We start from the raw sequence: 10036 nt of genomic DNA on the forward strand, positions 1-10036 counted from the left end.
TTTATTGAGTTTCAGTTCAAACAAGATGTTCATTATTCAAACAGAAGTCATCATGAAAGAGCTTACTAGAGGAAAAACAAAAAAACATTCATATTTACAAACAAACCTTTAGGCATTTTGAGAACAACTATTAATAAATATTGCAAAAAAACTAATTTGAAAACAGACACAGCAAGAAATTAGACAGTTCTCTAGTATATACAAAGAGAAAGAGAGAGAGAGAGTGCAACATGTTTGAGCAGTACTTCTAATTAAATAAATCCTACAAGTCGTTGCATTTCACAAAATATAAAATAAAAAATCAAGATTCATTATACATTATTTGTGCCGTAATAAAGCAGCATGCTGTTTACTGCAGCTGAGCCAGCAGTGGTTTACAGTCATCTAAACGGTCCAGGCCTTCGACCGCTTCGATCAGCCTCTCCACCCTCTCGTTGGACAGAACTGCACCTGCGTTGCTGCGGAACTTCTTCTGAAGGCTTTCCTGGCTAAGTGGGTTCCTCCAGTGACCATAGAAGGTGTCACAGCGCCCTCGCAGGATGTCTCCACTTGCCAAGGTGACCTCCACCTCACCATACATGATGTTGAAATTGGCGGGGTTGTCGTGGGGGTGCTCCACACGGACGCGGGAGAGCAGTCCGAGGAGCTCGGGCCGCTGGAGGGCCTCTGGATGGAAGGACTGCACCGAGACTTCTCCATCCAGCAGAGCGGTGCAGGCGTTGAACTGGAAGGAGTGGCGCGCCTGGTGCTCCGTCTCCGGGAATGGACGGTTGATGTACTTGGACAGCGGCACTCGAAGCAGGATATCCTGCACTAGGTTTGGAGATATGCTGCCTCCTTTCAGGCCAACCAGGGTCTTGTGCACGATGGCGGCGGCATCGGCGATCCAGTGCATGCCGAGGTGTGCAGGAAAGCGCTTGAACGCGATGTCCTGCGTCTCTATGAGGAAGCTGTGCTCATGCTCCTCCAGGGAAGCGATGGGGTTCGGTGCATAGTCTTCATAGAATGCACTGAATCCGGCGACCCCGGGTACTGCATCCAGGACTAGAGGACTTGCCTCCAACCCACGGGATGCCAGCAGGGCTGCTTCGAGACCTAGGCGCGAGGCGTTACCGATGTGAAGAGGTTTGGATTGGGTTGCTGCATTAGCCATTGGTGCACCTGCCAAAGATGCAGCAATGGCCAAGGCATTACTACACTGACTGCGATCCAGAGAGAGGAGACGAGCACAGGCCGCTGCGCTGCCCATAGTGCCCACCACGCTGGGAGGATGAAACCTGATGGGGGAGACAGAGAAAGAGTCATTATTTCACCAGCTTGGATGCACCTGTCAACGTCTGAAATGTGTAAAAGTCTGAAATATTAATAGCAAATCCAATTAGATTTAATCAGCTTCTGACATTATTCCAGAACCCAAGTGGATTCTGTTTTCACAGCACTCAGGAAATAACAAATTATAAGTGTTTAACTATATTCTCAGAGCACAAACAGAACTGCTCTGCATAAACAGCTGTATGGAGGAGCTTTGACGACTTTCACATGGCTTGTGCGATGCTACGACCCACCCAGCTGTGTGTGCTTTACCTCACAGAATACTAACACTGTTATCCAGGCTGTGCTGGACTTAGACATGTAATTATTTCTCTCTTTAGTTGAGACAAAGAAATGAACTCTAACCTCTTAGGGATGTTGTGAGCCTCGTTGGAGAATCTCATCAGCCGACCTTGGATTTCAATGCCCACATTGAATGCGGTTAGAAAGTCAAGCCCACTTGGTTTGCTGTTGTTATGCAACATGTCGGTTATAGCCAGGAGGGCAGGTAGTACTGCTCCTGAGGGGTGGGTTGCGGGATGCCAAGTGTCGTCAAAGTCCATTGAATGAGCCTGTGAAAAAGCCGACATGTCAGTCATGGTCAAGAGTTTGTTTCTGTTTCTACATATCTGCATTTATGTCTCATTGCCATTTCACTGCTTTCTCTAGCATAGCCAAAACACTACAGGGGAAAAGGAAAATCATGTGCATGGCTGCTGGTAGTATGAGCAAGACCCAATAAAATAGCCTGTCTAGTTTCTATTTGAAACACTTCCTGAAGCATTATTATTCACAGCAGACTTTCCTACAACACAATGGATATTTCTGTACTCAGTAAAAGTTCCACAATACCGAGGTTTCATCATTCGAGTTGTTTTTCACATTGCCACATTTAGCTGCTAAAATTGGCACTGAATAATGTTGCAAAACAAGTTTATAATTAATGCTTCATTGACTGTCTTTGCTAAATGCTGATTTAAAGACTTGCAGAACAGGACTTTCTGGAGACATGCTAAGAATGTGACCAGGAAGTTGAATTACACATTCAGTGTAAGCTAAACTAGGAAATTGAATTACAACTCAAAGCACGTGATGACACTTACTGCTACTCCATTGACAAACGCTGAGAGGGTTGGAGAGAGTTTCACACCTTGGCGCCCGTAGACGAAGCTGACGTCATCTGGAGCATACATGTGCTTGAGGAAAAAGATAAAGGACTCATTTAGATATCAACATACCAGAAATGGCCAACATTACTGCTCAAACATAGACATTGTTTGCACAACATTGATAGTGGTTACACAGACATGCTGAACTATGTCCAGGGAATTGTGTTCTGTAAAATCATGACTTCACTCATTTCTACTGGAAAAATGATGGAACGAGAATCCTCTTAATGATGGAAAAACACAGGTTGTTTTCTCTACAGTTTATTATTTACTACTGGCACCATGCTCTACCTGGCAGTGCTGTAGGGCAAGTTCAAACACATCAGTGGTGCTTCCCAAAAGCCCAACGCCGATGCTGTCCAGAACCATGCGTTTGCTGCGCTGCAGCACGGTTGGTGACAGATGCCTTGGCTGGACGCTCTGAATGAACCTGCCAAAACTGCTGGTCACTGTTTCCTCAGGGGCAGGACGCTCCACCACTAAAAACAGATGAGAAACCATGTAAATTAACACTCACATATTTAACTTTGCTGGACAGTCAACAACTATTATAGATGTCAATTAAACATTCTGTATAAAAGTTTAGCTAAATTCCAGACCTTAACAAAAGCATAGACTTGCACTTCTTTACTTTTCCATCACGAGTTAACAAGTTTTCCTTGTAGGAAATAACCTCAAAAACAGTTATTGTAAATCGTTTCATCAATAAATAGTTTCAATGAGACATATAAAAAAATTATAATAAAACTTGTTCTGTGTTTTGATTTCATTTAACCATTAGACAAACATACATAAATTGCTCAACTTTGTAAAACATGAAAAAAAACAATAATAATATTAATAATAATAAAAAATCTTTACCTGTAGGGTTGAAAGCATTTTGTCAATTTTTGTCAGGATCTGGATATGTAGATTGAACGGGGCTGAAAATCTTGAAATCTTCTGCCGTTGATGTAAAGTTGAAGAAATGCTGTCGTCTTCTCTCTATCTCAATGTAGAGATGGAATGATTGTAGGTAGAGGATGCTGATGTGCTAGAGACAGGTGTGTCTACCTTTATATAGAGTTCTGGACAACACAAAAACAATGATACACCCACGGAACCCACAAAAGGACCTGGGCTGGATTTTCCAAAGTATTGTTATTTTTAGATTAATAGGTGGGATTTTTCAGCAGGAAACAAACTGTCTTATTGGGTCAGTGATGTCATCACTGATGAGGACATGGGTTGGTTGACATCACTGTAACTCCTCCCACCTCCATTAAGAATGTTTCTATAAACTTAAAGATTCTTCACAAGCATCTCAATACTTCACTACAGATCAAGGATCTTCACTAGGTACGTTTCTTATTTCTGTAATCTATAAACATATTTAAGCAACATAGATATAAAAATAATCAAACTAATGTTTTACTGCCCATTCAGTTATATATATATATATATATATATATATATATATATATATATATTCTTATATATATATAACCAATATAAGAGACAAATGTAGAAAACACCATTGACATTTCACTGGTCAGTGGATGTATCATATGTTAAAAACATTCTGAAAAGTTGACATAAAATTCTGTTCAAACTTACTGTAAGTTAATCCTCAAGTCTTGTCCTCAGACGGCTGTCTGTCTATATTGACTCTTGTCTGATGGTTATTTGAGATGAAACAGATTAAATCTCTGAATTTTAGTGCCTAAAGGCTAAAACTTCAATTCTGTGAAAAGTGTTTGACTCCTGCTCAGCTCTTTGCTGAACCAGACACCTGTGTCACTTACCTACGGAGGGGAAGGAGGATATGAATCTAAACACACCCATGAATAGGCTCAAGATATGAGAAGTCTTTTCGACACATAGAGGCACCTTTTTTTACATGGCTTTGACAGAACTATGAGGATGTTTAATGGTCCTTTTTAATAAATAAAAAATGTTTGTATACATGCTTGTAGAAATATGTATATAACCACCACTAAAAGTGTAGAATATTTTATCTGGTCAATATTGGTCACACCTTTGTTGAGGACCAATTCTCACTATTAACTAGCCGTTAACTACAACGTTTGGCTCAATAAACTCCTAATTTACTGCTTATCAATAGTTAGTAAAGTAGTTGATAAATTTAGGTATGGAGAAGGGTTAAGGTCATGCAGAATAAAGCATTTATATGTGCTTTATAATCACTAATAAACAGCTAATATACTAGTAATATGCATGTTAATAAACAACTTGTTAACAATGAGAACTGGTCCTTAAACTAAAGTGTTACCATGATACTCATCAGTTAAAAGTTACTTTTATATCAACTAATTTAGACTGATCAAACCAGTTAAACCTATTTTTAAGCACACTGTGAAATAATTATTATCGATTATCAGTTGACTTGACTTATCAAAGTAGTGTATAACCACAAATGTTTGAGTCTTTACTTTTTATTATCGCTTTCTGTTTACACAACATATTCTTATCAGCAGAAAGCAACATTTAAAGGGAAGTTCATGGCATCAGCAAGTGGCTTTCCCGCAAGTTTTTATGGAGAGCCAGGTGTGCTTGGGCTCCTGGCCAATGGCATCAGTGCATTCCTTGTCCTACTGCAAAACTTCCATGGGGCCAGGACTGGTGTTCCTGCAGAGGGAGTGGAAAACATATTAGCAGGTCTCATTGTACATTTTTTGCCATTACAATTATACAAACAAACTTGAAAGAATCATACATTTGTAAAATAATAGCAACCTGTTTGCATTGTGAATTCATGCTAGTTCAGTGCAGTACATCTACATCATGTGTCCTTTTCTGTGCATCTTATGTTCATTTACACAGGCGTTCATCTCATTCTAATTGGTGGAGTGTGTCAACTTGTGGCAGGCTTGCTGTCTTTTCGAAAATATGACCATCTGAGTGGGACGTCATTTGTAGGATATGCAGCACTATGGGCAAGCTATGGGGCGACAAGAATTTTCCTAGGTGCCAACCAACAAAGTACAAACCTATTCAACGAATCCACAATGATAAACAGTACATTTCAAGATCTGCTCACAAACAATAGCATCAATAAAACAGACTTGTTCATCAAGGAGTCTGCCATAGCTGGGCTGGTGCCTTATATACTGCTTTCCTTTTTACTGGCCTTCTGTTCAGCAACTGTAAACTACATCATGCCCTTTGTGTTTGGGGCCATCACCCTCACGCTGATATTTGAGGCTGTGGGTCTGGTAGCATGGTGGGGTTTGGTGGTCTCTGGGGTTCTGGAGCTCCTAATCCTGCTATTTGCCATATATGGCTCATCAGCACTGCTAATCAAGGGACTGGCCCAACGCTATGTGCTAAAGGGTTTTGGGAACCCTCTCTTCAATGTGTTGCTCCTAGGAACCACCAACGGCAGTAGCTCCCAAAGCTTGGGCCAAGAGAAGAAGAAGAACACAAAATATGCTGAACCTATGGCCTTGGGATTCTTCTGCGACACAGTCTCACCATTTATCTTTGCTTTCTATGCCTTTAACTACTTCCCATCGGTCTCAGTAGCTGCCATCTGGATAACCATCAATTCTGCTGCTCAGCTTCTATCTAGCTATTATGCATACATGCGTCAAGACGGCTACCATGCAACCAAGTTTGGCCTGCACTGCGTGTTTTGGTTGGTGAAGACTTGGGAAGAGCATGTGGTGTCTATAACCATCAGCCGGGCTGCAGCTGGTGAAGTAAGGCACGCCATGGTTGGCAACTGGTTCTTCGTGTCTGCCGCCTTGGTGCTCTGCATTGCAAGTCTAAACAAAGACAGTCTTGAGCTAGTTCACAACTCATTTTTTGTCCTGGTGACCATATCAACCATCTCCCAGATTCCCATTGAGAAGTACTACATCTTTTTTGGAGTGACCTGCTCCATCTTTACTCTCCTGTCCTACTATGGCACCTTTGCTCGCCTCATCAACACCATTGCTGAGAAGGCCTTGATCCCGGTTGGACCCCAGCCTGTTTCCACCGAATCCCTGCAGAAATATCTCAGTTTCCTCAAGAGATCCAAACAGCATGAGCCTGAAGATAAAGGTGCACAGCTCCCTGATGCTTTGTTCTATCTTTGCAATGGAGTGGCTGCACTCTCAGCCATTCACAGCAGTCAACTCAGCCAAACGTTTTTCGACCTAACTGTTCCTTGGGTGCTAATCCCAGGAGCCATCATCCAGGCCTACGTCAGTCGACTACAGGTACAGGGTGGCCAGAGATTCGGTTCTGTTGTTCCCTCCTTTTATGTGGCTATTTGGGCAACTTGGAGCTGGTTTAGGTTTGCAGGTATGAAAATGTACAAATACATAAATAGAATAATACAAATAAATAAATATTTTGCTACAATTTTGTGTAGAATTCTAAGATGTATTTTTCCTGCAGGACACCGTTTGCAAATATCCACAGAGCCAGCGAGTGGATTTGCAGCTGGGTCAATAGCATTCCTGGTCATCAATGCTTTCTTGATTCTAGTTGGTAGGTTTGTTTACAAATGGAAAAAACAGAGTCTCACAACTGACTCCTGCATTTAAAGCATTGCAAACTGGACTCTTTCTTTCTTTCTTTCTGTACAGCGGCCTACAGCAATCTTGTTCTTTTGGCATTGACCACAATCATGGAGGTCATCATAGTTTGTTTTCTCCTCTCTACTCTTGGAAGACTGCCCTATCAGCTAGAAGGTACTGTAAAGAAATACATTTAGTAAGAAAACATATTGCAAAAAATAATGATGAAATTACATGTAATAATGTGTAAAACTTACCTCACATTTCTTTAAAACTCTTTCTTTAGTTGCCATGCTAGCAATTTTTGCCATCATATGTTTGTATGGCATGCTAGCATCCCTTGTGAACAGTATCTTCTCTAAGACCCTAATACCAGTTGGACCTTCCCTTATCAAGGTATTAGTTTTATCTATGATTACAAAATGCTTAAATAATTTCACTTTTAGACAAACACTTTCTACTGACTAACTGATCTTTTTTATCCAAGGACAATAAAAAGAAGGAATCTGAAACCACATATCCATGTTTTGTTACAAACTCTCGAGAAACCAGTGGACTCCTCAAGATTGCCAAATTGCTTGAAAACAATGGAGTGTGTGGCATCCCTACAGATACTGTCTACGCCTTGGCTGCTTCATGCAAGAACCCCAGTGCTATCGAGAAGATCTACTCTATCAAAGTATGTGCCAGCAGAGAAGCTATGAAACATAATATTCTTCTACAAATCATCAAATGCCTGTGCTCTTTGTCTGCTGACCCACAAACTATTATCTCCGCTAGGATCGTCCTGCAGAGAAGCCAATTTGCATCTGCATCTCAAGTGTGGAACAGCTTGTGGCCACCAAACCTCCTTTCAGTCCTCTCCTATGGGAGTTCATGAGAAACGTCTACCCCGGAGGCATCAGTTGCATTGTCCCCAAGGGCGATTGGCTCCTCAAACTAGGTAAGGTTATTAAAAAGATAAAGCGTTTCGTATTTGCACCCAACTCTTTTATCGAACTTGGGACAATCACCAAACCAAATAAAAATTATACTGAGTGGAATTTGTGATTCCCTATCATCTCCAGTAATTTTCACTGGTCCAATTGTCCACAGGTGTGGGTCCTGCATATGACCGTGTGGGGACCAGAGATAGCATTATGATTAGAGTACCTGACCACTCTGCCACTGCTCACCTGTGTGAATTCACTGGCCCATTGGCCATTACTTCAGCCAATCCCAGTGGAGAAGCTGACAGTACCCATCACGACATGGTCATCAAGTAAGTTTATAAAGACACCAACAAGTGCTGCAAGTGAATATAAACTCTGCCAAACTAATGCACTATATATGAAATTATATTAAGAAGCCTAAACAAGGGTTTATTGAGGGTTTTAAAGAGTGAGATTTTACATAATCCAGGCTGTTATGTTAGCTTCAAAAAAGCTTGATCAAGAACAAACCACAACACTCTATTGTTAGGCACACTGATTCATTCACTTAATTAAAGCAGAGTGTTCTGAAATTAAAGGTTTACCTCTATTATTAAAGTTTACCTCATCTGAAGACAACTTTATTATTAGGAAGGATGTGTCCTCTGCTTGTCTTGACATTTTATATTAAAACAAGAACTAATTTGCAATGGAAAAACATCTTAGCTTTGGCAGTGTGCATAATTGAAGCATTGTTTTCCTTTGTCCTGTAACAGCCGTCTTGGTCACAAGATCGATGGAGTCCTGTGTGATGGTGAATCCAATGAGGTGGTGGCATCGACCGTAGTGAACTGTCTCAATATTGATGAAGGTAAGCTGATATCCCAAATAGCCAATATCCTTTTATTATAATATATGTATTGCATTGTTATTATTAACATGCATTTTGTTAATTTTCAGGAACTATCAGCATTCTTCGTGAAGGTTGTGTGCCTGCATTGAAAGTCAGGCAGATTTTTGAACGAGTAAAAAGCAACATGTTGTAGGATTACTACTAACATCAGCTCCGTTGGCACTTTTACTTGCTTTGTTTAATTTGAAGGATGTTTCAATTTGCATATGAAGGAAATGCTTTGAAATAACTTGACATGTGGCCTATATGAATCAGTTTTGATATAACTTTACTGTGTAATCAGTTATTCTGAGCAAGAAGTATCACAATGCAACCATGTTAAAGTGAGCATTGTTTACGCTCATATTAATTGAGCATTAGCTACATAAACCTGTTACTGTATTGCTGTGTAAATGTATTGTATTTTTGCCTATGCTTTTTAAGTTTGAAAAGTGTTCTAATATGGAACTGTTTTTCTTTTTATTTTAATGCTATTTATGCTCTTTCAATGGATCATGCCTTTGTTGATCAAGAGTAAGTAAACTGATTAGAAGCACTAAGAAATCAATTCAGCCAGTGAATGAAAATGTATTTATATATTGCCATTGCACAGTATGCTTGTATTTGTATATTGTGAACTGACAAAACGGTGTATGAGATTTTGTGCTTCATAACTGTCTAATAAAATATTGACATTAATATTTGTTTTGTCATGAAAACCAAACTTTATTGATCTTATATTCCAATCAAGCGTTCAAGCTGTTTGTAGTAAAACCAGACAGTATAGACAATAAATACAGAATACACAATACACAACAACACATCAATATACAACCCGAATTCCGGAAAAGTTGGGACGTTTTTTAAATTTTAATAAAATGAAAACTAAAGGAATTTCAAATCACATGAGCCAATATTTTATTCACAATAGAACATAGATAACGTAGCAAATGTTTAAACTGAGAAATTTTACACTTTTATCCACTTAATTAGCTCATTTAAAATTTAATGCCTGCTACAGGTCTCAAAAAAGTTGGCACGGGGGCAACAAATGGCTAAAAAAGCAAGCAGTTTTGAAAAGATTCAGCCAGTGATTAATTAAGTTAATTGATATCAGGTCTGTAACATAATTAGCTATAAAAGCTTTGTCTTAGAGAAGCAGAGTCTCTCAGAAGTAAAGATGGGCAGAGGCCCTCCAATCTGTGAAAGACTGCGTAAAAAAATTGTGGAAAACTTTAAAAACAA

At 39.9% G+C, this 10036-nt stretch overlaps 2 protein-coding genes across 2 annotated transcripts; one reads left to right on the plus strand and one right to left on the minus strand.

The window, feature by feature from the left end:
* On the minus strand, positions 1–2981 carry irg1l (immunoresponsive gene 1, like). Its single transcript, XM_059515308.1, has 4 exons — positions 2772–2981; positions 2415–2507; positions 1678–1883; positions 1–1277 (listed from the first exon to the last, which is right to left on the minus strand). The coding sequence occupies exons 1-4, from the start codon at positions 2979–2981 to the stop codon at positions 350–352; spliced, it is 1437 nt and encodes a 478-aa protein (XP_059371291.1). The 3' UTR covers positions 1–349.
* A 1975-nt stretch (positions 2982–4956) lies between these two features.
* On the plus strand, positions 4957–9473 carry si:ch211-153b23.3 (uncharacterized). Its single transcript, XM_059516819.1, has 10 exons — positions 4957–5138; positions 5304–6770; positions 6867–6959; positions 7058–7162; positions 7275–7384; positions 7476–7667; positions 7769–7931; positions 8084–8249; positions 8676–8770; positions 8860–9473. The coding sequence occupies exons 1-10, from the start codon at positions 4982–4984 to the stop codon at positions 8943–8945; spliced, it is 2634 nt and encodes an 877-aa protein (XP_059372802.1). The 5' UTR covers positions 4957–4981; the 3' UTR covers positions 8946–9473.
* Positions 9474–10036: the final 563 nt, after the last annotated feature.

This window comes from Carassius carassius, chromosome 29, assembly GCF_963082965.1.
Source record: "Carassius carassius chromosome 29, fCarCar2.1, whole genome shotgun sequence".
NCBI lineage: Eukaryota > Metazoa > Chordata > Actinopteri > Cypriniformes > Cyprinidae > Carassius > Carassius carassius.

Excerpts from the sequence above, each read along its gene's own strand:
- irg1l (XM_059515308.1), bottom strand. The coding sequence starts at position 2,981 with ATGGTTTCTCATCTGTTTTTAGTGGTGGAGCGTCCTGCCCCTGAGGAA. Across the intron at positions 2,508-2,771 it reads TTGCCCTACAGCACTGCCAG|CACATGTATGCTCCAGATGA; the intron begins GTAGAGCATGGT and ends TTTTTCCTCAAG. Across the intron at positions 1,884-2,414 it reads CGTTTGTCAATGGAGTAGCA|GCTCATTCAATGGACTTTGA; the intron begins GTAAGTGTCATC and ends GCTTTTTCACAG.
- si:ch211-153b23.3 (XM_059516819.1), top strand. The coding sequence starts at position 4,982 with ATGGCATCAGCAAGTGGCTTTCCCGCAAGTTTTTATGGAGAGCCAGGT. Across the intron at positions 7,385-7,475 it reads TTGGACCTTCCCTTATCAAG|GACAATAAAAAGAAGGAATC; the intron begins GTATTAGTTTTA and ends TTTTTATCCAAG. Across the intron at positions 7,668-7,768 it reads AGAAGATCTACTCTATCAAA|GATCGTCCTGCAGAGAAGCC; the intron begins GTATGTGCCAGC and ends TATCTCCGCTAG.